The sequence below is a fragment of the Dipodomys merriami genome, unplaced genomic scaffold (genome assembly GCF_024711535.1).
Source record: "Dipodomys merriami isolate MVZ:Mamm:240054 unplaced genomic scaffold, mDipMer1.0.p SCAF_122, whole genome shotgun sequence".
NCBI lineage: Eukaryota > Metazoa > Chordata > Mammalia > Rodentia > Heteromyidae > Dipodomys > Dipodomys merriami.
The window spans coordinates 2,857,458-2,884,618 of record NW_027202516.1 but is presented as its reverse complement, the minus strand read 5'-3'; the positions used below and the strand labels follow the sequence as shown (position 1 = coordinate 2,884,618).

Below are 27,161 nucleotides of genomic sequence, written 5' to 3'. Positions count from 1 at the left end.
TTTGTTTTTGTTTTTCTAGTTATTTTGGAGATGGAATCTCTCACTCTTCTGCCCAAGGCTGGCTTCAAACCCTGATCCTCTGGACCTTAGCCTCCTGAGCAGCTAAAATTCAGACATGGCCACCAGTGCCCGGCGAAATATATCTTTACATAGTACAATAAATGTATCTAGTCTCTAGAAAAATGGGATAAAGAAAAAACTGAATCAATCCTTCAATCCCAAATACTTGCTGAGCACTTTCTGTGGGCAGGGCACAATGCTAACACTGAAAATCCACAGCCTTCCCTCACCCAGAGCCACCAGTCAAGTGAGTCTGACTCCCGCCCTTCCTTGTACAGATGACCTAACCAACCATGCCTTTTTGAATATTTACTGCAAGCTGGGCAAGGCAAAGGCTCATTACATAATGACCTCAAATAATGCTCACAGTCATGCAAGGAATAATCATTCCACATAATGTGTGTGGCCCAGGGGACACGAGGACCACCCAGGACACCACGTATAGATTACCTTCTGTAACCGCCAACTCTATAAAGCTGCCTTATTCCAAGACTTGTTACATACGATTTTGACCAGGTGTCATAGACAAATAAATAAAAACCAAAATAAACTTAAAAACCAGACACTGTAAGCTCTTGCACACCCCACACAGCTTGGTTGATGCAGATAATCTCTCAGTTCCGGCGGTCCTGAGCTCTGTCACCCATGATGGGATAGCTATGCCCTGTGCTTTTCTGCTCTTAAGTTTGGAAACTGCTTCGCCCAATGCAAACAGCACCCATGAAGGAAGGTAAAAGCAAGTGTGATTAAATCAAAGGAGAAAGTGAAAACAATAGATCTGTTGAAGAGCGACATGTATTTTAACAGAATTTGGGCAGCCTGTGGAGAAAAATGAATCCAGCCTCTGCCATACAGAACTGAAGTCCATCTATCCTGAGCATGTGCAGTGCAGAACTGAAGTCCATCTATCCTGAGCATGTGCAGTGCAGAACTGAAGTCCACCTATCCTGAGCATGTGCAGTACAGACCTGAAGTCCATCTATCCTGAGCATGTGCAGTACAGACCTGAAGTCCACCTATCCTGAGCATATGCAGTGCAGAACTGAAGTCCATCTATCCTGAGCATGTGCAGTGCAGAACTGAAGTCCACCTATCCTGAGCATGTGCAGTGCAGAACTGAAGTCCGTCTATCCTGAGCATGTGCAGTGCAGAACTGAAGTCCATCTATCCTGAGCATGTGCAGTGCAGACCTGAAGTCCACCTATCCTGAGCATGTGCAGTGCAGAACTGAAGTCCACCTATCCTGAGCATGTGCAGTGCAGAACTGAAGTCCATCTATCCTGAGCATGTGCAGTACAGAACTCAAGTCCGTCTACCATAAGCATGTAAGGTCTCTCTTCCATGGTTAACTCCTTGGAACCACATACCCAGACGCCAAGGGTCTCCAGGACTATATTACCACCTCTTTCCCGAGCTCCTGCCACTGGCTGGGTTCTGCTCTACTCCCTTACAAAAATGATCTCATTTAATCCTACTGTACAGAAAAGGGACCTCAAGAAACTTGCTCCATAGGGCTCAGCTCCAAGGGTCTCCAGGACTATATTACCACCTCTTTCCCGAGCTCCTGCCACTGGCTGGGTTCTGCTCTACTCCCTTACAAAAATGATCTCATTTAATCCTACTGTACAGAAAAGGGACCTCAAGAAACTTGCTCCATAGGGCTCAGCTAATAAGCCCCAGGAGTGGACTGAACCCCAGAATGGAACCACCTAGCTACCTGAACAAGGTACCCAAACCTAATGAAGGACGTGAACTTTCATGTAGAAAGAGATGGTCTGGAGGTTAGAAAGCCGTCACAGGTCAGGGCCAGACCAGGCGCTGGGCAAGTGCAGATGCCTGCCCCGGCGCGGGGTTATGCATCTACTCAGCTCTGTGACCACACTGTCCTCTCCCAGCAGGGACTCAACAAACGTCCACTAGTGCTCTCTGGTGGGGAGGGGACTCATGGGTGGCCCCTGGAAGGCTTCTGGGGGGCAGTGAACTGAGCCAAGGAAGTGATGTACTAAGCACAAGCAAGCGGAGAGGAGGGCAAGGCTGTGAACAGCACCATCACAGGGCTGACGGGCCTAAGAAGGCCTACAGGACTTCGGGTCAGGGCTACTTGCTCCTCCACTCCCCGCGGGGCTCAGCTGTAGCTCTCAGTGGCCCTCAGTCTCAAACAAGCTAGTAGAAAGGGAAGAAAAAGGGAAATGCAGCCCTCAGATCCCTTTCATCTTCTATTTGCTCATTCCCTCACTCTTTCCTTCAGAAAGCTACTGGGGCCCAAAGGAGAGGACTTTGTCTCCTGAGGGAACATTTTCCCTTGGGACTTGGAGCCCATAATGACACAAGTCAAGATAGATTAAAAAAAAAAAAAAAAAAAGACTGCTTCCCTCAAGATAAGAGAGGCAAAGACTGCAGCCGCATTTCAAAGGCTTTTGTTCTGGCCACAAAGCTCTGAACACCACCCCACATTTTATCATTTACCAATTGAATTTAACCAGCTGCCTAATGGACAAGTGGGCCGGGCCCACTTCGCCCAGTGAAGCAGTCAAGGAAGCAATTTCCTGTTGGACAGACAGTCAAAGACTAATGTAACTGTACGAGGTTATCAGAAACCCATTTGTGCAGCGCTGGAAACGCCTGCTGGTCCCTCGGGGTGACTGTGCCGAGCCCTGGGCACCAGAAGGAAATGGGGTTAAGTGTTGCTGTGTGTGATCTGAACTGGCAGGAGGCGGATGGGAGGCAGTTCATGTGCTGTCGCTTTAAGAGGTAAGGGTGTTCTGGCCACAGCAGGCATCAGGGCAGTAGGTAGCTTAACATAGTTGTGTTTCACTATTCCTCTTATTATACCCAGGAAATGTCTGTCCAAAAGTCTGCAGTCATCGTTTCAGGAGAAGCAGTTTCGTTTTGCTGTCGGGTCTGCCTGCCTGTTGAGATACACAAGGCAGGATTTGAAAAGGAAGCAGCTACAGCCTGGCTAACCCTTGAACCCCGTCCTGAGACCCAGCACAGAGCGCGGCTCTGCTCGAATCAAGCACTGGGGCATGAGGAGGGTGCCCATGACTGGACCCCCTGCCCAGAACCAGATCTAGGAGTGGGTGTGACCACAGACCTCCCTAGAAGGCCGAGTGCTCCTCATTCCTTCATCCCCAGCTCTCACTGGTGCTCCTCCTCTCTCTCCTTTACATCTTCTCTATCCCCTCAACCCACAGCCCCTCCAGGCATAGAAACATGTTTTCAAGACCCAGACCCTCTGGGCATTCCATCCATTTCCCTAACTACGTTCATACCCAAGTTAGTTACAGGTGCCTTCCACAACCAGTCCTCAGTACCGTCTGTCTTCTGGGTAGCTTACTGATGTAGCCATATGCCTGATATAAAAGGCTTCACACCAACACCTGATCAGAGGTAACCTTGTCACAGGACCCACCGACAAAGGACAGAAAATGAGGGAGAACAGATGCCAGCTGCTGGCACTACTCCACTGCAGGCTCGCTTTGGTACTAATACCCTTCGGTACTCAACACTGTACTGATTATCATCCCATACTCACTGCTGGTAGCGTCCCCACCACGCCTGGAACTGGTACTGATGCCCTTCCAGACTCGCTACAGTACCGACTCCCTCCAAGCTCACGGTTGGGGCAATCACTCAGAGCCAGCGGCTGGCAGACAGACAGGCACCTCAGTCTGAACGAATAGTACTGACCGCTAGTGTCTGGAAGGGTTTTCTTTCTGCAGGACACCCAGAACTGGATGATCCCATTCGCTCAGGCGCAGACCACTGTGTGGGCCAGCAGTCCCACTGCTTATCCCAGAAGGACTTTAGTGATGACAAAAATGAGATGCAAGATCCTGAGATCCTCCCGACTTCAATGTGCAGCGAGGAAGCCAGTGGAGTGAACTGCTGGCCATTCTACTGCTATAGAAACACACACACGCAGGCACACACGCATGCACGCACACACGACTGGGAACTGGTCTTCCGTGCTGTCTCTTAAATCCTACTTGATTTGCACACAGGATCTGCGCCTTCATGAGCTCAGCTGCTACATGACGGGTGGCTATGGGGAAGGGGCTGTCCAGCCACTGACTTTCCTCCACAGAGAGGCCTTCTTCTGTAGGTTTTCAGCACAGAGCAGTCACGGGAGTGAGGGTGCACACCAGGGAGGTGGCTGAGGGGCAGGGAAAGTCTGCAAACAAGCGGCCACTTCTCTGGGGATGGCTTTCCACCTTTTCCTACAGCTGAGCAGCTGGAGGCGCGTTGTCTGCCAAGCTTCCCGCCTGCGTGTAAACAGTCTGGCACCAGCTGGGGCTTGGAATCTGCTGAGTCTCTGCCAGCTGGCAACCTGGAGATGGGTCAGATTAAAGGAATGCATAATGAGGGAGGGGAGACAGAGGCTGATTCACACAGGAGGGTCTGCGGGGGTTGGGAAGGATGGGGGGGGCTGTACAAGTGGAAAAACATGGAGGGAAGAGGAAGAGGGTCAATATGCCTGGGTACCACACCCCAAGCCATGGCCCAAGGCTGTGCCGTTCATTTATTTTTGTCCTTTTAAAAACTGGCTTCTTTGTCCCTGTCTCAGTCCCCCACAGCATCTCCCAAACCAGTTACCCAGCGTCCTTTGAAAAGTCTGCAGCTGGCCTTGAGGAGGCTCAGCATGAGCAGACAGCACAGGACACCTGATCCCTCGAGATCCCAATTTGGGAACGTTAACACGGAAACCCAAGCTACACGCTGACAAGCAGGCCCTGGGCCGGGAGCCGGCCCGGAGGACGGGAGAGGACAGTGGTGCCGGGCAGCCAGGCCTGCTTCCAGCCTTACAGAGAGAGGCTTCTGGCTCCCTGCGCAAAGGCCTGGAGCACAGGGATGCAGGGGGACAGCCCCATGGGCACTGTGGCAGTGTGACCGGCCACCAGTCCTCCACTGCCCTGCAGAGGCGAAGGGGTCAAGAACAGACCGGAACTTCAGGTCCTGACACTGGGTGGCCACACATGGGAAGGTCACCCCCAGACCGTCATCTGCTCCTCCAGCAGCAACATCACACCCACTACACATCTATCATCACCAAGAAGAGGACGCGAGGCAGAGCCAGAGAGCTGGTGAGGGGCCTGTTCCGCCAGGCAACCTGACTACTCCCCTCCCCCTACCAGATATCGTGTGTGATGCGTGTGTGTGTGTGTGTGTGTGTGTGTGTGTGTGTGTGTGTGTGTCTGGGTCGTGGGGGCTTGAACTCTGGGCCTGGGTGCTGTCCCTCAGCTCTTCAGCTCAAGGTTAGCACTCTACCACTTGAGCCACAGCGCTACTTCCAGTTTCTGGTGGTTCACTGGAGATAAGAGTCTCATAGACGGGGGCTTGGAAGGTGGCTCAGTGGTAGAGCGCTTGCCTTGCATGCACGAGGCCCTGGGTTTGATTCCTCAGCACCACATAAGCAAAAAGAAAAAAGCCGGAAGTGGCGCTGTGGCTGAAGTGGTAGAGCGCTAGCCTTGAGCTGAAGAGCTGAGGGACAGCGCCCAGACCCAGAGTTCAGGCCCCACGACTGGACCCCCAAAAAAAAAAAAAAAGAGTCTCACAGACTTTCCTGCTCAGCCTGGCTTTGAACCGCGATCCTCAGATTGCAGCCTCCTGAGGAGCTAGGATGACAGCGTGAGCCACTGGCACCTGGCCAGATGTCTTTTGAAGAACTTCCTCTTTGCTCCCCTAGACTCTGTCATGACGTCTAGACAGGGACTTGCCTCCAGGACACAGCAGCTCTCACTCCATCACTGCACCAGCAGTCATCACTGGTCCAGGGACTGGCAAATCGACCTTTCCTGTGCAGACCTTTCTAAAGCAACGTTAGCTCCCCGGAGACAGAATGCTCCGTGCATGCACACATCCAGGCTGCAGTGCAGCAGCTCCCACTGTCCCTGTAGTCCCATGCTGGGATTTTCCTTTGCTATTTTCTCAAGTCCATGTTTCTGCTCCCAGTGCTACTCGAGAGTAAAAGACCCTCGTTTCACCAGCCTGTGGGAGAAGCTGGATTCTCTACCTCAGAGCTCAGCCTACCTTCCCAGCCACCTGACACCATCCTAGCTAGAACTACTGGGAAAAATACAGATACAGATACACATATACACATATGTATACATGTATATACATGCGCGCACACACCAGCCCCTGCCATGGCCCCCTACTGCTTAAGGGACAATGTCTAACTCTTTAATCTGGCATTCCTGAGCCTCCTTCCCTCTTCCTATCCTGAACTATGATACTGGCTTAAACAAACTCAGTACAAATACCCTGAGTATCCTAAAGGATAATTTGGTATTATTCTCTAAGCTACTCTGTAAGATCAGTGATGAGTATGGTTGGTACAGACATATAATACTCCTTCCTACTATGTTGAAAGTGCTGGAAAGTCTGTAGTAAAAAGAAACCTGTGTCTCCTGGCGCTTTCGACCACCCTTTGGCCCAGGAACACTTCTGCAGCGTTAGACTTGTTAGGAGTTGTCTCTGACTTCCTGAATGCTGCTTCTTGCTCTCCCTCCCATGTGTTCTTCTGTCCTCGCTTCTGGCACCTCCTGTGGACCTCAGCCTCAGCCACCACGCCTGCACCTGAAGGGCTGCCGGCCGGCCTGGGTGAACAGTCAGGGGCACAAGGGGAAAGAGCTGGCTTTGGCGTGCAAACCCCTGCTCTGCCCTCACCAACTCTGCAAGAGTCTTCGCAACTTTCTGGTGTAGAGCAGAATCTAAGAAAGAAGAACTGAGGAGGGGCTTAGTAGAGGGGATTAAATTGTCTATTAAAGCCTGGCACCAGTGGCTCACGCCTGTAATCCTAACTACTCAGGAGGCTAAGATCTGAGATCACAGTTCTGAGCCAACCCAGACAGAAGTCTGTGAGACTCTAATCTCCAATTAAATCACAGAAAAAGCCTAAAGTGGTGTTGTGGCTCAAGTGGTAAAATGTAAAGAGAGCTCAGAGACAGCACCCAGGCCCAGAGTTCAAGCCTCAGGACCAGCAATAAATTAATGGATAAATATTAAAAAATAAATAAAAGGTCAACTGGAGCACATAACATTTCTCCTGTTTATCACTGGTGAGCTTCAGCGCTGTCTGCTAGACCTCAGCCCCTTAGCTAAGCAATGTTTTTTCTCCTGTCCTCCACAAAAGCTAGATTTAACAAATGCACATGGACTGACTGACCACGACCACCAAGAGCTCCACCTTCTACTGCCACCCAATAGCAGGGGCTATTTATGCCTCCCTTCCCTCCCCTCCCCTGCTCTGCCCTTCCCTCCTTCCCTCCCTCTGTCTATCCCTGCTCCCTGAGGATCAAATTTGGAGCTCCCTGCACGCTAGGCAAGTCCTGGGCCACTGAACTACATCCTCAGCCCTCACTGGTCTCATTCTGCTCATCATCCGTAATTTTTTATTTTATTTTGGTGGGAGAGTTGTTTGTTTTTTTGTCAGTCATGGGGCTTGAACTCAGATCCTGGATGCTGCCCCTCAGCTCTTCAGCTCAAGGCTAGCACTCCACCACTTGAGCCACAGCACCACTTCCAGCTTTTTTTTTTTCTGCTTATGTGGTGCTGAGGAATTGAACCCAGGGACTCATGCATGCAAGGCAAGCACTCTACCACTGAACCACCTTGCCAGCCCCTTTTCTGTGGTTTTTTATTGAAGAGTCTCACAGACTTTCCTGCCCGGGCTGGCTTTGAACCACGATCCTCACACCCAGCCTCCTGAGTAGCTAGGATTACAGGCGTGAGGCACTGGTGCCTGGCTCATCCATGGTTATTTCTATAAAATAAAAAAAAAAAAATCCAAACTTTGAGAAAGAGATTCACATCAATGTGACACTCCATAATCTGCTTCACACACCACACACACACACACACACATGTACACACAAATACACACACACATACACATTATACACATACACTTTATGTTTTAGACATCGTTCTATGACATTGCATTCAGATTTATGACAGCATTTTAATGCCTACTAGTAGGCATTCAGGAACAATCTCCTCTTTTAAGAATGTTACTATCTCACAATATTTAGATATAATATTAACTGAGAAAAAAATCAGAATTCAATCTGTGCCACAACCATGAAAACCTATAGTATCAGGGCATAAAAAAAGAGTAGAAATTAGCCCGGCGCTGGTGGCTCACGCCTGTAATCCTAGCTACTCAGGAGGCTGAGATCTGAGGATCGCGGTTCAAAGCCAGCCCGGGCAGGAGAGACCGTGAGACTCCTATCTCCAATAAACCACCAGAAAACCGGAAGTGGCGCTGTAGCTCAAGTGGTAGAGTGCTCGCCTTGAGCTGAAGAGCTGAGGGACAGCGCCCAGGCCCAGAGTTCAAGCCCCACTACCGACAAAAAAAAAAAAAAAAGAGTAGAAATTAAATTAAGTGAAAAGACTACAAGAAATCTACTTATAAAAGTCACTTAGAAAACTAAGACCTTTAACAAGGACTCATAAAGTGCAAAGTGGCTATTATTATTTTTGGGGGGGGGGGTCCAGTCGTGGGCCTGAACTCTGGGCCTGGGCGCTGTCCCTCAGCTCTTCAGCTCAAGGCTCGCACTCTACCATTTGAGCCACAGTGCCACTTCCGGCTTTTTTCTTTTTGCTTATGTAGTGCTGAGGAATCGAACCCAGGGCCTCATGCATGCAAGGCAAGCGCTCTACCACTGAGCCACCTTCCCAGCCCGGCTATTATTTTTTAAAATACTACGATGGTTAGGTCATGCTTTGGCATAAAGTATTTCAAGCAGATGATCTCCATGTAATTTAACCTGCTGGTCTTCTTCACAGTGTGAAGAGGGAAAGTATGTGTCATAGTAAGGAGCAAATAATGAATCCTTTTTAACTAGGCTACATAGTGAGTTCAAGGCTAGCCTGTAACACAGAGCGAGATCCTTCCTGAATCACCAATTTATTAGCCCCACACAACATGGCAACAAGAAACAAAGAAGCAAAGCGCTTACTCAGAGACAAAGGCAACAGAGCCAACCTGTAGCCTCTTTTTCTGGTCAAAGGGCCTGTGCATAAACCAATGTAACAAACTTTCTTCCATGAAAAAAAGCAAATGCAATTTAACTGCTGGGCCAGATCCCTGCAATCTGCTGAGTTTTTGTAAATTAAACAGACGTGTGTAAGACCCGCCTGTGTCTGGAGCCACATCACCGCGGTCACTTTTTTCAAGATGAAATGGAGAGAAAGCACTTAGGAATAATCACAGAAGTCTTCCGCAGAGGACGCTGAGCTCGCAGGCTGAAGGATAGTATATTTAGCTTAAACTTGATGGGTGGAAGGTCTGGGATACTATATTTGGGCAAACCGTTGATTTGGGGTTTGGTGAAGTTCTGGCTTGGAGCTGTGCCTTTCTCCTACCCTGCCCCCACCCCTGCCACGTGGCCCAGCCACAGGCAAAATCTCTCACAGGCAAAATCTGCTCAGGGTCTCCCCAACGCTCTTGAGAGGAAGATAGTACAATTCCAGGAAGTGGCGGAGTGAGAAACTTTACTGGCAGCTAAACAGGAAGCCAGAGAAGCAGGCCCGAAGCCCCCAACAATCCAACCCCATGAGGAGCAGCATTCCACCCGGGGTAGTCACCCTCAACTATACCCAGTGCGCTCTCTGTCCCTTCTTCCTTAGACTGAGCAGCACGTCTTCCCATAGGTGCTCAATAAATATCTGTGTAACCAATCAAAAGTCCTGGAGACTGCTTTTGCAATGCAAATGCACTCAACACTAATTGATTATATACTTGCAATGCTTAAGATGGTCAATTTGATGTCATATGTTTTTGCCACATTTTTTTTCAAAACACAATAATGATACGCTCCTAATAAATAAAGTGGCGGTTCTCAGATGCTTGTAATATTTCCCTATATGAAATGAAACAGAATATAGGTTGAAATTTTTGAGTTAAAGAACTCTGGGGAGGATTAATTGGTAAACTGTTACCAGCTGTGAGTCATAATTTACTGAAAGAAAAGCTACACGGAGGGAAAAACTGGGAGAGAGCAAGGGAAGGAGGGACATTGTCCAAAAAGAAATGAGCTCCTTACCTGACTTATAACTGTGACCCCGCAAACATCACCTTTATCATAACCATTTTTTTTAAGTGAGAAAGAAAAAGTAACAAAGTAAGAAAAGCAAAGCTACAAAGAAATGGCAAACGTGACTTTCATGCCAGATTGTCCATGTGCTTCTAAAGCAGCGAGTTCAATAAAAGGTGTACGAGGCTAGAGACATGCCCAAAACCCACCCTAGAACTTCCACTCATTAATGTCTCCTTCCACAGTGAGGCCTACAGAATATGACTACACACCACTTGGAAAGAGATGGTCTTAGAAAAGTTGGGCACTACTTTCACAAGTTTATACAACATGTGAATCTCCTAGAAAAGTTCCAGATAACTTGCTGGGCTTCCCACTGTCCACCCCAGCAAACCCACCTCAGAAAATGTCCATGTGGCAGACACGACCTGTTACTAGGGGGACACTAGGTTCATGCCCTGTTCTGCAATCCATAGCTTTGTGTGCCCTGGGACAAGTAAGCTGCCTTGGATGGGCTTAGTCTCCTCCCATCTATAGTGGAGCAAAGAAGCCAGGCAGGGTGCAAGCCTACTACTCGGAAGTAGAGGCCAGCACAGCAAAAACACAGGATCCAATCTGAAAAACAAACAGCAAGAAAAGGGACGGCAATGTGGCTCCAATGGCAGAGTAATTGCCTAAGCAAGCATGATGTCCTGAGTCAATCGCCAGGACTGCAAAGCAAGTAAACATAAATGGAAAGGTTGGGATGGGGAGGGGAGGAGACTAGAAAATAGAATGCAAAACAGAATACAAAATAAAATTAAATTTAAGCTAAATAAATAAAATAAAACTCAGGCTGTGAAGCCAGACATGTGGCTTTGAATTCTGGCTCTAGCAATCTGGTCACACGGGACCACGTTAGCCTGGGTCCCCTTGTGTAGTCACACTGTGGGAACGGTCACCATGCCATGCAAAAGGATGCTGGGAAGCCTGAAGGAGAGAAGGAGGATGCAGGTAAAGGGTTGGTTACAGTGCTCAGACCAAAGGAGTGCTCAAAACAATGCACATCGTCAGCTTTCACCCACGGCTACAAATGATAAATAAATGTTACTCTCAGAGCCTACCAAGGCCCATTCTTCTTTCACAAAAATTCCTGATGCCTAGACTCTAAAAGCTCTCTCACTACACCTTTCACAATTTGTAAGATTGTTAAGTTTACCACAAATGTGTTGGAATTTCTTTTTTTTTGGGGGGGGGGGCGGGGTTCAGTCATGGATCTTGAACTGTGGGCCTGGGCACTGTCCCTCAGTTCTTCAGCTCAAGGCAAGTGCTCTATCACTTGAACCACAGCACCACTTCTGGTTTTTTGGTGGCTTACTAGAGATAAGAGTCTCATGGGCTTTCCTGCCTGGGATGGCTTTGACCCAAGATCCTCAGATCTCAGCCTACTGAATAGCTAGGATTATAGGCATGAGCCACCAGTGCCCGGCTGGCATTTCTTCATATGCAGATGCAATACTGGTATCTACTGTTCCAGGTGTAATTTCTATCTTGTGACTTTTTTTCTCCCCTGTCAGACGTGGGGCTTGAACTCAGGGCCTGGGCACTGTCCCTGAGATTCTTTTGCTCAAGGATAGCACTCTACCACTTGAACCACAGCGCTACTTCCAGCTCTCTCTGTTTATGTGGTACTGAGGAATTGAACCCAGGGCTTCATGCATGCTTGGCAAGCATTCTACCACTAAGCCACATTCCCAGCCCTGCCTTCTTTTGTTTTTTTTTTTTCTTCTGAAATAGAATTAGGGGAAGTCAAATTAATTTCAAAGTTATACACACCTACTTAAAAAAAAGAAAGAAAGCTTTTTTGAAAAGAAACATATTAAAAGCTAAAATCTTCTAGAAGCTGTCTACCAGAGATGAAACCCATGCTGACAATCTACTGTGCTCTTGCCAAGTTTTGCCTTTGCATAGACATAAGTTTTGTATTAAACCAGACTCCTCCTGCACATGCTAATCTGTAACCTCTTCTCTCCAACATCAGCCGATGTCAGTACACAGAGGATGACCTCATCTTCTTTTAAACAGCTGTGATGTTCCACTGCATGGCAATACCACAAGTTCCCTAATTGGTTCAATACAGATGGCTATTTAGGTGGATTCCAAAGACTTACTGCATTAGGGCAAGGTGTGTGTTTTGGCATCTCTCTAGTTATCGTAGTGTGTATGGCAAGTATTTGGTAAATTGTGTCATCTGACATTTACCTCTGAGTCACAGATGATTATGTCCCACAATCCATCAAAAATAACTCCAAAAACTGCTGTGGAAAGCCAGGATGATGAGCAACACTCATAATACTTGCGCTGAGATAAAACTTAAGATTAAAAAAGACAAACTGTTCAATATAAGTTAGCCCTGGCTCCTTGTCTGTATTAATTATTTAATGACCCAGCAGTTGCATGCCTCGGTACACCAAGAAAACTGGAAATATGATATCTACTCAAAAGTTTGTTAAATGAATGTTCAGCTGTATTACCAGTAGAAGTAACTCAAATGTCCATCAACTGATCAGTGAATGAACAAACCAAATGTTACTTCTACACAATAAACATGATACCTCCACACCACAATAAACACAATACTTCAGCACAGTAACATGAGACTTCCACATAATAACATAATACTCACACACAATAAACCTGAGATCTCCACACAGCGAAAGTACCTCCACACAGTGAGATGTCCACATAATAAACATACTTCCACAAAATAACACGAGACTGCCACATAATAAACCTGAGGCCTCCACACATGAAATGATTAGTAATGAAAATGAGTAAAGTTCGGATATATGCTATAACATGGATGAATCTCTACAACATAACATTAAGAGAAGCCATCCAGTGTATGATTTCACTTACATGAAGTGTTTAGAACAAGTAGATCCACTGAAGAGGTTGCTGGAGTGGAGAAAGGGGTAGCAGAGAAGTAATACTAGTAAGTCCCTTGGGAGAATAATGGACATGGTTGGAATGTGATAACGGTGTGTTCAAAATGTGGCACTATAATGAGAAGTACAAAATGTCATGTCAAAACCAACTTTACAATGTCGGTGTGGGGGGGGGAGGGGGGTATAATTGGGTGGGGGGAGGGGGGAGGCTGGGAAGGGAGGTGAAGGGTAAACAAAGGAGGAGGCTGCAATGCTTGGTAAGAAATGTATGCATTATCCTGCCCATGTAATTGTAGCCCCTCTGTACAGTATGTTCTCAAATAAAATAAAATTAAATTTAAAAAAAAAAGAAAAAGAAAAAAAAATGTGGCACTATAGCTGGAAATAGGTGGTTAATGTCTGTTATCCTAGCTACTCAGGAGGCTAAGACCTGGAAGATTAAGGTTCTAAGCCAACCCGAAGCAAAAAAAAGTCCGCCCTTCTAAAAAATCCAGAATCACATTACATACAAGCAAATAGCTTTGTAATAAGTCTGAAGAATACCTCGTGGTAAAGGCATGTAAAAGCAACACAGGACAATGAGATAGGAAGATATTCATGTTCAAGGGTAAGATACGCATCAATGTAGCCTTAGGGTTATAATTAGGTCTGCAGAAAAGCTGTTCTTCCCTCCATCTGAAACTGCCTGTGCCCCAGCACACTGAAGCCCTGTGCCCCACTGCTCACCTGTGTCACATTAACCACAACGTATGGGGGAAAGAGTGGAGAACAACCAGGCAGCATGCAGATGGGTGGATTTCAGTGGTTTCCCAGGCTTGCTTTCTGGCTGGAGGTGAAGGAGACAGGTGGGGGGTGGGGGAGACTTTCTTAGATGGATCGATGCCACAGCCTCCTGACCAGCCTCATGCACACCTATCGCACCCACCAGGCAACCAGCTCTACCCTGTTCCCTGCTGCCTCCTGGAAAGGCCTGGCTTCCTCCATCATGGGGGCATCCAGCCCTCGAGCCATATAAAGGCCAGTGGAATCATTTGATACAAGACAGGACAGACAGACAATGCTTCCCCACAGCCATCTGCCTGTATGGATAATTTTCTAGGATCCTCAAATGATGTCATAAATATCCAAGTGGTCCCTGTCAGGAAAAAGGTTCCCCTACCCTCCCACAATTTCTATCTCTGGCCTTAGGATCTGCCAACCCAATCTGGAACTAGGAGCCCCACCCCCAGGCTCCCAAAGTACCTATCTCTGCTAGAAGCTCAGTACCTACTGAAGACCACTGCGTGCCAGACACAGGACCAACATGATGGCTCAATTGGAGCATCCTTTGTAATGACAGTACTTGCTGGTCCTCTGTCTTGCTCACTAGACAGAAGGAAAATCCTTGAGATAAAGCACTGTGCTTTTCCCTCTGCTCTTATCATGGTGAATAGCTCTCACAAAAACATATGTGATCGATATTTACAGAATGAGGGGCAAGAATCAGCTCAGTCCAAACTCTCCCCTAAGGCCATGTAAGCCACAACAGGAAAAGTGAGAAGGAGAGGCCAGCAACACTGGTCAAGTTATATGTCGCTCCCCTACAGATAAAGGCTAAAGGTGTAGAGGCTGCCAGTGATCATCTGACAAGGCTGTGACTGTCATGCCTGGCATTATCCTGACCCAAGAAACTCAGAGAAGAGTGGCCAAGAGGCATGACATTTTCCCCTTCCCAGCTCCAACGATGGCCACGCAGAGCAAGCTATACCCATAAATATTTCAGCTGCTTCCATGTCAGATCTCAGAACTGTGCACAGAGCAAGTGTATTTACTGCAAAGTTGTTTTTTTTTTTAATTTTTGAAAAGCCAGGTGACTGGATAGTGTTGGTATTTCGCAGACTGAGGTAAGAATATAGAAAACGCTCTTTTCCATTTTCTTCCATAATGAACATGACTATAGAGTAAATCAGGTCAGGGCTATAAAACTGATACTCCCCAGAAATTTTTGGAGATGAATCATTCCAGATAGACAAATTTTTCCATATTACCCCAGATATGTTTGAAACTTTCAAACTGTGGATATATATCTTTATAATAATCTATATGTAGAGGGCTGGGAAGGTGGCTCAGTGGTAGAGCGTTTGCCTTGCATGCCTGAGGCCCTGGGTTCGATTCCTCAGCACCACATAAGCAAAAAGAAAAAAGCCAGAAGTGGCGCTGTGGCTCCAGTGGTAGAGCACTAGCCTTGAGCTGAAGAGCTGAGGGACAGCACCCAGGCCCAGAGTTCAGGCCCCATAACCGGACCCAAAAAACAAAAACAAAAACAAAAACAAAAAAATCTATATGTAGAATAAAGTGTTCTGGGTTCAGATTCTTTCAGAACTTGGAATGTCTGCATATACATATACATATACATATATATATATATATATATATATATATATAATGACATACTAAAAGGAGACCCAAGTCCAAAATTCATACACAGTTCATATCCACTTTACATATTTTTATTCATATTTTTAATTTTTATTTTAATAACCATAGGTAACGTCTATGGGTCATTACTTGTACCAACCCCACTCCTAAATGTTCTATATGTGTATATATTTTTTTATTTATTTTTTATTTATTTATTTTTTTGGCCAGTCCTGGGGCTTGAACTTAGGGCCTGGGCTCTGCCCCTGAGCATCTCTGTGCTCAGTGCTAGCACTCTACCACTTGAGCCACAGCACTACTTCCAGCCTTTTCTACTTATGTGGTACTGAGGAAGTGTATGCTAGGCAAACACTCTATCACTAAGCCACAATTCCAGCCATCTATTTATATTCTTATTTACAGTATTCTCAGCTCAATCTCTCATATTAACTCCATTTTTTGATGAGGATACTGAGGCACAAAGGTGTTTAAATAATATGCCAAAGAGGTACTGCTAGGACAAAATTGAGAATTGGGCAGTATAGCTGTAAGGCAATGTATGACCTTCACCTCTGTAATCCACATCCTTTTACAATTTCCTAACATGGCCAGATCACAAGGGCCTCTTACTATCTGTGACTGCACACCAGCACAGTCTAATAGAACTTTCCGTGGTCATCAAAATAATTATCTATCTACTACTTGAGTTTAAATCCTTTACAGCAATGAACAGCCAAACAGGGCCTACTACCCCTTGTATCAAGTTAGCACAGGTAAGTAAAAAATCTTAATCAATTTGGGAATTAACTAATGGTCAATTCCTACTTGAAACTAGGCATCAGAATAACATAATTGGATACTGGTACACCTCCACACAGCTCCACATGTTGCTCCAGTATTACGAAGAAGAAAGCATGCCACTGCTGGCCAGGGCTGCTGAGGGTGAAAACTTACCAAAATGGCACTATTCACTGGTGAGCAAAGTCTGCAGAGTGCTACAGGAAGTGTGCCACAGCCAGATTCAGATGCTAGGCTCAACCACTGATCTCAAAAACAAGCCACAATCCGGGCACTGGTGGCTCACTCCTAACTATTCAGGAGGCTGAGATCTGAGGATTGTGGTTCAAAGCCAGACTGGGCAGGAAAGTCTGTGAGACTCTTATCTCCAATTAACCACCAGAAAACTGGAAGTGGCGCTGTGGCTCGAGTGGTAGAGCGCTCGCCTTGAGCTGAAGAGCTCAGGGGCAGCACTTGGGCCCAGAGTTCAAGCCCCACAACTGACCAAAAAAAAAAAAAAAAAAAAAGCCACATCTATAAAGTGCATCTGTGCATATATGATTACTATAGCATCAAATATGGAAAGAAGAAAAAAGAATCTCAAGCCCAGAGTGTCAAGACATTCAGAGAGCAGGTAACAAAACTTCACCTGGCTGACCAGAAGACGTGAGCCGATCTGCCCAGGTAGGTATGACCTCTTCCCCAATCTGCCCAGGTAGGTATGACCTCTTCCCCAATCTGCCCAGGTAGGTATGACCTCTTCCCCAATCTGCCCAGGTAGGTATGACCTCTTCCCCAATCTGCCCAGGTAGGTATGACCTCTTCCCCAATCTGCCCAGGTAGGTATGACCTCTTCCCCAATCTGCCCAGGTAGGTATGACCTCTTCCCCAATCTGCCCAGGTAGGTATGACCTCTTCCCCGGCCCCTGGTCAGCCTTGGAGAGGCTAAAGGGCCTCACATGTGAAAGTTAATCCCCATCCCTAGGCCAAACAAAATTCTAATAAATGGATCTTCTCCTTATCAACCTTGGTTCCACTAAGTAGATGCCAAACCCAAGTTTGGGCTCAAACCTGGCTTCACCTCAGATAAGAAACGAAGTCAAGGTAAGCATCGGTGGCTCACACCTGAAATCCCAGCTTTGCAGATTAAGATCTGCAGGTCTGAAAGGTGGCACAGACGAATCAGAAAGGCTCTTATCTGTAGCCAGCAAAAAGCCAGAAGTAGAGCGGTAACCCAAGTGACACAGCACTAGCTTTAAGTTGAGAGAGGTGTCAAGATGTGATGTAGTGCACAGCTTCAGCGGCACCTCTCAGTGTGCGTGTTGGAAGAGGCTCTTCCCTTACTCTCCTGTTACTTGCGGCACCTTGAATCCCAGGCACATTCCCGGTCCCTGCTACACTTGCCCACCAAGGGAACAGACATACCCATGAAGCAGTCCAAAGCAATAAAGCATCTTTCGTAGGCCACCCAGCAAGTTACTGAAAGAATCCAGGGCCTAGCTCCCACTCCAGAATCTTGGAAGATTCTAGAAGAAGTGCACATGTTCTAGCCTTCACAGACAAACCAGAGACAAAACTGCTATTAAAAAGAAAATCCCCCATTCCTTTCCACTTCAACATCCCTCTTCCAAACAGCAGTCACAAAATCCGTACAAACAAGCCATTCCCTGCCCGTTGAGGTCAAAAGTTGATCCAGTACAAAGTCAGACTGTGAGCTAAAAAACATACTCCCAACTGCACAAGTGGAAGGTCTAAGAGTTCAATTCTACTCCAAGTTCTAAGGAATTCTTCTCAGCCGGAAACCAGGCATTGTGGAACAGGACCTGTGGTTTCCTGCAGGGCTCCAGGGACTGCTGGGAGCATGGCTATTTATGCAAGGATTGCACTTCCAGGTCAGGAGTGCCCAGACATCCCTGGCACCTCTGAACCCATGGCAGACTTTCACTGAGACTCAACTTCGCTTCCTCTGGCACTGTACGAAGCTCACCCGCCAGATGCCCACCTCTGCTGACTGAGGAGCCTGGTCCTAGGCCGTATTTCCACAGAGATGGAGGTCAGCAGTGGTGTGAATTCTCTCTCTATCCACGGTCCCAAAGGAGACATGTTCTTCTCCCTTCTCAACGGCCACACAAGTCTTCCTAATGGTATTAGGTCAAATAATACGACTTTTCAAATTCCCTATAAAAAGAAAGGTTAACAGTTCCCTAGGAGCGAGTATCTATCTATCTACATCTATATACCTTTCCAAACTATGTGAAACAATGCTCTTCCCTTGCAAATTTCTGGAGCTTCATTTGGAGGTCTTCTCCCTGTTCCAAGGCGGGACGGGTGCCTGGGAGCATGTCCCCACCCCAGTGGTACAATCATCACTCCACCCACCCAAAAGGATCGCTGTGATCACACTGAGGCTTGCTGTTTAAAACCTTCAGAGACCACACAGCCAAATTCTCCTAACCTCCGCCAGGGTCTGGATCAATAAGGGCTTGCCAGGACTAAAAACAGCCTGCACATGCGTGTGCACACACTTACACACACTGCCTCTTATGGACACAGTGTTTGCATCGCACCACTCCCCAAACTCCCAGATTGAAATTCTATCTGCAATGCAATGACATTAGTAGGAAGTCATCAGTCCTAAGAGCAGCATCCTTATGAATGGGATTACTGTCCTTGTAACGGAGACCCTGGAGGGCCTGGCATGGTACACAGCTATGCAGAAGGCAGAGCTAGCAGCATCAAGGTTTGAGACAGGGCCAGGCACCTAGCTCAAGACTCTACCTAAATTCAAAACAGCAGCAACAACAACAAATCCGGAAAAAAAAAAAATCTAAGAGCCAAAGGGCCTGGCTGGACTGATAAGACCTGGGTTCAATCTCAGTACTGAGGGCAGGGGAGAGGGGTGACAGACACACGCACATACATACACCACAGCTGGGATATTAATCTTTCTCTTCCCCATTCTCTCCCTTCCATTTCTGTGGTCCAAGAGGATGCGAAGAAAAGATGGCTACCAAGAGCCAGGGTGTAAATGCTCCCCAATGCTGAATCTGCCAGGGCCTTATCTTAGAGTTGCACAAATGCCAGTTGCATGAGCAATAAATGTTGGTTACTTACCCCAGTCACTCCAGCAGACTGCCTTTAAGAAGTAATATATGCACCAAAGTTTCAGCTGTGCCTGGCAAGCTCTCTAGGAGTGACCAATGCTCTTTTCTGAATCCCGACAGCACAACCTTTTAAGTCTCAACTTAATAAACCTTCCCTTATGCCAGCTCACACCTGTAATCCTAGCTACTAAGGAGGCTGAGATCTGAGGATCATGGTTCAAAGCCAGCCCCAGCAGGAAAGTCCATGAGACTCTTATCTCCAATAAACAATTCAGAAAATGGGAAGTGGCACTGTGGCTCTAGTGGTAGAGCCTTGAGTTGAAGAGCTCAGGGACAGCACCCAGGCCCAGAGTTCAAGCCCCACAACCGATAGATAAACAAGCAAACCATCCCTTCAACCAGGAGCAATGGCTCAGGTTAGACTCAAGGGTCTGAGGTTGCACCGGCTACTCGGGTCAAGCTTAAGACCTGACTCCTACCCAGCTTCAAGCTGGCACGCAGTGACCTCTCTGAGGGTGAGGACCCACTTATTCACCTCTGCATTCCCACGGCTCAACACAGGCAAACAGCAAGTGCACAGACACCCAACAAACAGCTGCAGAATAACAAGCATAGAGCTCTGGAGAAAGATACACCAAGTTTAAGACGTCCACATATAGACTGGTATTCCAAGAGAGTCTAGATTTCAGGAAGTGGATGAAGGATGGATCAGAAGACATGGTCCCAGTTTTGCCAAAAACTCACTCTACTGTCCTGGGCAAACCTCCACCCCTCTGCAGGGAACCAACTTCCCCTCTTCTGGAAGCTCAGCTCTGCAGACAACCAGGACATCAACCTGATAAGGGCAGTGGACCTAGGGCCTTCAGACGCCCCTTATCTTGGACAGACACTGAAGGGTAACAGCAGGCAGTAATTTCAGTGGTAGGTAAAGCTCTGTCTGTTCGCCTAGGCTCACTTCTGATGACCTGTCTCTGGGTCATTCATTCCCTGTGGTCTCTTTCTTGGAGACATAAATTTCAATGATTTTATTATGCCAGGCAGAAAAGTCTCTATGTGGAACAGACCCCAAACATTACTTCCAGGTAATAAACAGATTCTACTCAGATAAAGAAGAGCAACCTGGGGCTGCATTCCGTAGACTCCTCATGCCTGGAAGCATCAGGTCTGAGCTCTAAACGTGAGCCAGACACTGCTGAATGCTTACTTTGGCTCAGATTCTCAATGTGGACTGGATGGTCCCTGGCCAAGCCTCTTCTCTTGAAGCCAAGTTCTAGATGGGCATGACACCTTCCATAAACCATCCCAGTTACAGTAAGGCCTTTCTCAGCCGTAAAATGCAGCCAACGCCTCCACCCAAATGATGAAGCCATCAGGAGACAATATGGCTTGGGTGGAGGGCCCAGAGGCCTCAGGGCTCTCTACTCTAGGCCCAATTCCTGTGCTAGAAAGTGAGGAAAGCCAGGAGAAACTTACACCATCCAGAAGAGCCCCTTGCAAAGCTCATTAAAGCACATGATGAATTCCCAACATCAACCAACTGTGAATAAGTTAGGCCCGGCTCTCCCCTACGGCAGGACACTTGAGACAGTGCAGGTAAATCAAGGCAAAGTAACCGAGTGTAAAAAAGAAACAGATAAAGGTCTACTCCTGAAGTAAGATGGGCTGTTCAAGAACTGTGTTCGTTTTACTGTTTTCTTTTTTTTCCCTCCTCCTTTCTTTAACCATTAGGTACGAATGGATACCAGATACACAGCACTGGACAAAGAGGTTCAGAGATACGATCGGCCAAGTTCCCCACCAAAGCCCAGCTAATAGCACTCTGGCTGATTAGAAAGCACTTGTGTCATTTGGGAACTTGAATCTGCTCTTATCAACCCTCTGGCTTCATCACTTATCAGGGTGGGAATGCAAGGTACATCAGCTATGCAACGGAGTGATTTCTGGGGCCTCTGCCTGTGAAGAAGCAGATCAAAAAAGAGTTCGTGCCTGCCAGAGCGAAACTCTCACCATAGCAACACATGTTATTCTACAAACAGTCAGGACTAAGGCGCACTGTTGGGACCAGTCTGGATCCCGCCTCTGAGAAACGAGCCACTCGGTGCAGACAACAGCAGGCAAGAGAAGCGGCACCTATTTAGCTTGCAGGGCAGTCTCCTCATGGTCTCTACTTCTCCACAAAGCTGAGGAGAGGCAGCCCCAAGACCTGCCCACTACTCAAGGCTGGGTCCTAGTAAGATGAATGTCAGTGCTCTGCAGGGGGCAGCTGTACCAGCGTTCCCTGGGGAGGAAGAGCATCAGGACCGTCCCACATGGAGAGTAGACAGTAGACAGCTAGTTCTGGAGGACTAGTCATCTTACAATGAACTGCAACCAGGGGGGTATCCAATGAACTTCTTCCAAGTGTATCACAAGTTAGTCACAGAAAAACAACTTACATCGGCATGTATATGTCTGTTCCATTAACATTCTTTTTCTATTAACACAATAGAAAAAGTGTGTGTGTGTGTGTTTTTAAGTACTGGGGACTGAACTCAGAGCCTCATGCTTGCTTGGCACACACTCTACTGCTGAGCCATATTTTGCCTCCCCTCGCCCTTTCTAATGTCCTACTTTGCAGATAGGGCCTCTTGGGATTTTTTGCTCAAGAGCCACCCTTAGACTGTGGCCCTCCTTACCTCCCACATTGCTGGGATCACAGGCAGGAATCACCAGACCAGGCTTGGAGGCCCCAGCAGGCTCCAACTGAGAACCCCCTATCTCTGCCTCCCAGTAGCCAGTGTAAGCCACCATTCCTGGCTAAAGCACAATCATTCTGCAACTTAACATTAAAAGACAGGACCAAGCCAGGAACCAGTGGCTTGGGCCTGTCATCCCAGCTAGTCAGGAGGTTGAGATCTGATGATCAAGGTTCCAAACCAGGCTGGAGAAGAAAAGTCTGTGAGACTCTTATCTCCAATTAACCAGCAAAAAAAAAAAACAAAAACAAAAAAAAAAACAACAACCTGGAAGAAGAGCTATGTCTCAAATGGTAAAGCACCAGCCTTGAGGGGAGAAAGCTCAGGAACGGCACCCACACCCTGGGTTGCAGCCCCAGCATCAGTACAAGGGGAACAGGTTGATTTCACAGGTAGCTGGAGGATGTGAACGTGCCCCCAGCCCTGTGGACTAATGGCTGTGACCTACGAGATGGGCTTGCATTTGTACAATCCTCCAGAGTCCATCACAGTCCCGCTGGGAAAGAAGGTGGCTGCTGGACAAAGGAGAACCAACCTGCTTCCAAAACAATCAAAAAGCAAAAGCAAGTCACCACAGACCTACAACTGACAGGCTCAGAATCTCAGCAACATTTCTTCACAGCTGCAGAGACGGGAGAAAGAAAACCAACAAAAGTTTCTGTCTGAAAATGACATTTTAAAGGTAGTGTATAAATCGCTTCCTCTTTCTTCCAGACGGCCTCTTCTGCTCACTCTCTATTGGCTAATGAAAAAAGTACTCCTCTCCCTGCCTGTTTCAGTCGGAAACGTGGCACAGGACACTGGAAAGCAAAGGGGAAAGGAGAGGGGAGGGCTACTTTCAAGTGTGACACCTACACAACACCCCAACTCACCCCACACCGGGAGGACCCGCAGGCACACTCCACCTAAGAGAGGACTGAAGGTAGAGAAAACCTGGGGCACCACCTCTCCCAAAAGCAGAGTTAAGAAAGAGAAGCTGGAAAAGGAGGGGGGGAAATAAAGTTCCACATTCCTGACATTTTTTAGCCAAGTGCTGTGGCTGAACAGTACAGCTCTATTCCAAATACCCCTAGGACGAAGAGAAAGCCAGGCTGCGGGGAAGAACCTGCCCGTGCCTTGGGAACTGGATGGCCCAAAACTAAACCAAAATGTGTGCGTGTGTGTGTGTGTGTGTGTGTGTGTGATTTGTGGAGGCCAGACAGCCTTTCATGTGCATTCCCAAGAGGAAGTGATCCCAAGGGAAGGAATTCAAAGTCAACATCTCCCAGACAGAAAGCTAAAGCCCCAGAGGTCCTGAGAGGGAAAAGGAAGCTCTGTGAAGGTCTGCAGAGGAGATCACTGAGGCAAGGCTTAGGTGGCCCTGAACAGTTTGGGGGAGATGGGGCTCAGCTCACTGGCAAAGGCTGGGCAGGGGTCCCAGAGGGAGGACTGGCCAAGAAGGGAAGAATCATAACTGAGCTTTCCACACCCAGCTTCTGAATAAAGGGGCCCTAGCCTGGCTCAAGACAGAAGATCCGATGCTGGGATGGTTTTCTTTCCTCTTTCTCCCCATTCCTCCTGCGCCTCTTTCTGTCCCACTTCTAGGAAACCCCACATCAGGTTCTGGACCGACCTTTCCACTGTATGCTTCCCTGTATACACATACACACACCTCCAGGGGGCACGTGGCAGACCCTAAGTAATACCTACTCAGTCTTCCCCCCTCCAGTCCCTTAAGCCCCACCATTGGTCCCTCTGAAGTTCCTACATGTTTCTGCTCTCATTTGGGAGGGGTGGCAAAGTTCCATGCCCACACCTCCCCACAAAGAGGATCTCTGAACGGAGGTGGTCAGCAGGAATAGACTGTGAGGAGCTACCGTGCACCCAGCACGCGCAGGAGTTCTTCCCAGTGGAGATCTGAGACAAAGCCTTCTTCCTGCCAGGATGTTACAGACTGACCATCCTGGCATCTCGCAGGAGATGCCAGCCCTACAAGTCCCATGGGGCAGAGGTGTTTTGAGAACAGAGGTGCCTTTCCACCTTCCCTGGCCCATTCCTAGCGGGGAGGGACAGCAGTTGTTTTTTTGTTTTTCTCATTTGGGTCCTTTCTCCTCCCTCCTAACACATCTCAACTTCCACAGGTTGCAAGGTTTAAAGCGCAAGGCTTTCCATAAGAAAGGCAGAAAAGGAAGGAGGTGGGGAATTCAATTGCTAGGCAGCTCTCTTGGCACCAGACTAAAGCAGGTATAGCCAAAAACTTTAACAAATACTACAGCACAACAGACAGCCACAGACCAGGTGAGAAACTTGGCGAGCTGCAAGCTGGTGGCTATGAAGTTCATGGCCAACACATGTGTCTTTGTAACCATATCCTCCAGACTAGGGGTCCGGCACTGGAGTGGAGGATGGTAAATACAGACAGAAAGATACCGAGTGGGTTAAACCAACCCTCTGATTTCTCATTAACTTCATAGTAACAGTGTTCTAGAGGCAAGAAATTGGTTCTCACGTTCATAGGATGCATGACAACGTTTGTTGCTGTGATCTGGGCTAAACTTTACAATCACCCTGCGAGGAAGGCAGGCTCTGCCAACTCCTGCACTGATAGGGGAAACTGAGGCTGTAACTAGTTTTCCTGGGAGATGAGGGACAGAGGTTAGGGAGTGGGACACAGTCCTGTCCTGGGACAGCCATGGTGGGGGGGGGTCCCTGGAGAAGCAAGGGGAGACCCCAGTCCCAGGGTATTTCCTACAGACCCTGAGGCTCGGCCAACGACGCACGCCCCCCGTCCAACCTCGACCCGGCCACAAGAATGTCCTCAGGTAGAGGACAGCTCATCACAGCTGACCTAGACAGGAGATGAGGGACCCAAGGGGCAGGGGGCCTGGGAGAAGAAGGGCCCCTCCATCTCCACCCCGGCTGTTAGGCGGTCACAGCGTGGTGACACGGGTCCCAGGACGCAGATAAGCAAGTCTCCGGACCAGCGGACAAGGAGCCTCCTCCGAAGAGCCGGGAGACAGGGGAGTGCCGCCACATATCTCGCTGGGAGACAAGATATGCCGCGGCCAACCCACACCCGAGTTTCCCCAGCCCTCCTCCTCCTCCTCCTCCTCCTCCCCGGAGGAGCGCGGTGCTCCGGGCCACTGCCGCCCCGCAGCCCCCAGCTGCCGGCCCCTCGCGGGCCTCCCCTTCCCCGCACGTGGATGCAGGGCCGCCGCGGGGTGCAACAGGCTGCGGCGGAGAGGCCGAGGCCGGCCCGGGGCGCCGCGGACGGCGCCCGGAGGGGAGTGGGCCGGGGCCCGGGGCCCTCCCGCCGGCGGGCCCCACGCGGCGGCGGCGGCGTCGGGCCGGGCCCCGGGGAGGAAGCCCTGGGCGCGCGGGGCCGGAGCGGCCGGGCGGCCGCGGGTTCGAGGCCGGCCCCGGGCGGCGGCGGAGCGCACCCGGGCTCGGGCCGCCGGGGCCGCGCACGGAGCCGGCGCCGGGCCCCGGGCCGCGGGCTCACCTCGAACATCAGCCCGATGAGGACGCACAGCACCAGGCAGAAGCCGATGTCCGCGTGGTTGTGGATGACGAACTCCTGGCTGAAGAGCGGGTAACTTTTCGTCCTCCTGCGGAAAGCCATGGCAGCGGGCGCGCGCGGCCGGCGGGGCCCGCACCCGCGCTCCCCCGCCGCAGCGCAAACTTCGCCAGCCCCGGCCGCGTCGTCCGTCCGTCCGTCCGCCCGCCCGCCCGCCCGCCGGCCCGCCGCCCGCTCGCCCCGCCGCGCGCCCGCCCGTCCGCCCGCCCGTCCGCCCGCCCAGCGCGGAACAACTTCTGCGCCCCGCCCCCTTCCTCCGCCCGCCTCCGCCCCGCCGCCCGGAACCGCCCTCGGCCGCAGCCGCCTCCTCGGCCGCGGCCCGCACGCACCCGGCGCGCTGGCGCGCCCGGCCCCGCCTCCTTCCCGGCCGGCCGCCGAACGCGCTCAACGCGGAAGGCCCTCAGGTCCCGCCCCTCGAAGCCACGCCCCCTCCCCGGCCGCGGCCCGCACTCGACGCGCCGGGCTGGCCCGGCCCCGCCCCTTCTCAGCCGCGTCGCGCACTCCGCGCGCCTGGCCCGCCAGGCCCCGCCTCCTGGCCCCGCCCCCTCCCTCCACCGCGGCCGACACGCAGCGGGCCCCGCCCCTCCCGGGCGGCCTAGCGCGGCGGCCTGGGCGCGGCGGCCTGGGCCCGGGGTCCCCTTCCCCGCGCCAGCGCCGCGCCGCACGCCCCGGGGCCGGGCCGGCCGCCGCACGCGCCGGGAAGGGGCCGAGACGGAGGCGGCGGCGCCCGGAAGTGGGTCAGGGGTCCCCCGCCCGCTCCGCGCCTCTTCCTCCCGGGGAAGGGCCGGGCCGGGCCGGGGAGGCTGCGGCGGCCGCGGGCGGCCCGAGGTCCCCGGGGCGCGGGCTGCGGGGCGCGGGGCCGGGCCGGGCGAGCCGCGGCGCGGGCGAGGAGGGCCCTGCCCCGGACGCCGAGCCCGCGCCACGCCGGCGGGACAAAGGCGGGCTTCGTGTGCGGGGACGCGGGGCGGACGCGGGGCGGGCGGTGTCCTTGGCCGTCACTTCTGCGTGCACACGAGTTCCCGCCGTGGGGCGCGGCTGAGGCTGGGTGGCGTCCCTGCGGAGGTGCTCCCTCTGCCGAGGTGCTCCCTCTGCGGAGGTGCTCCCTCTGCCGAGGTGCTCCCTCTGCCGAGGTGCTCCCTCTGCCGAGGTGCTCCCTCTGCCGAGGTGCTCCCTCTGCCGAGGTGCTCCCTCTGCCGAGGTGCTCCCTCTGCCGAGGTGCTCCCTCTGCCGAGGTGCTCCCTCTGCCGAGGTGCTCTGCAGGGGTGCCCCTCCTGCAGGGGTGCCCCTCCTGCAGGGGTGCTCCCTCTGCGGGGGTGCTCCCTCTGCAGGGGTGCTCCTTCTGCGGGGGTGCTCCTGCAGGGGTGCTCCTTCTGCGGGCGTGCTCCTGCAGGGGTGCTCCTCCTGCAGGGGTGCTCCTCCTGCGGGGGTGCTCCTGCAGGGGTGCTCCTCCTGCAGGGGTGCTCCTTCTGCCGGGGGTGCGCCTCCTGCAGTTGCTCTCCTTCCTGCTTGCCTGGTTACATTTTCCACGGTCGTTGGGGGAAGGTCTTTCATTCCCCCTCACTGAC

At 50.3% G+C, this 27,161-nt stretch overlaps 1 protein-coding gene across 2 annotated transcripts in view; it reads right to left on the bottom strand.

Annotated features, from left to right (window-relative positions):
- The window catches only part of Tram2 (translocation associated membrane protein 2), a 54,114-nt gene extending 28,390 nt beyond the window's left edge, over positions 1-25,724 (bottom strand). For both annotated transcript variants that reach the window (XM_070017304.1, XM_070017305.1), the window contains exon 1: positions 25,522-25,724. In XM_070017304.1, coding sequence (XP_069873405.1) covers positions 25,522-25,641 — 120 coding nt within the window. In that variant the 5' untranslated portion in view covers positions 25,642-25,724. The remainder of the gene's footprint in view (positions 1-25,521) is intronic.
- Between the last annotated feature and the right edge of the window lie 1,437 nt (positions 25,725-27,161).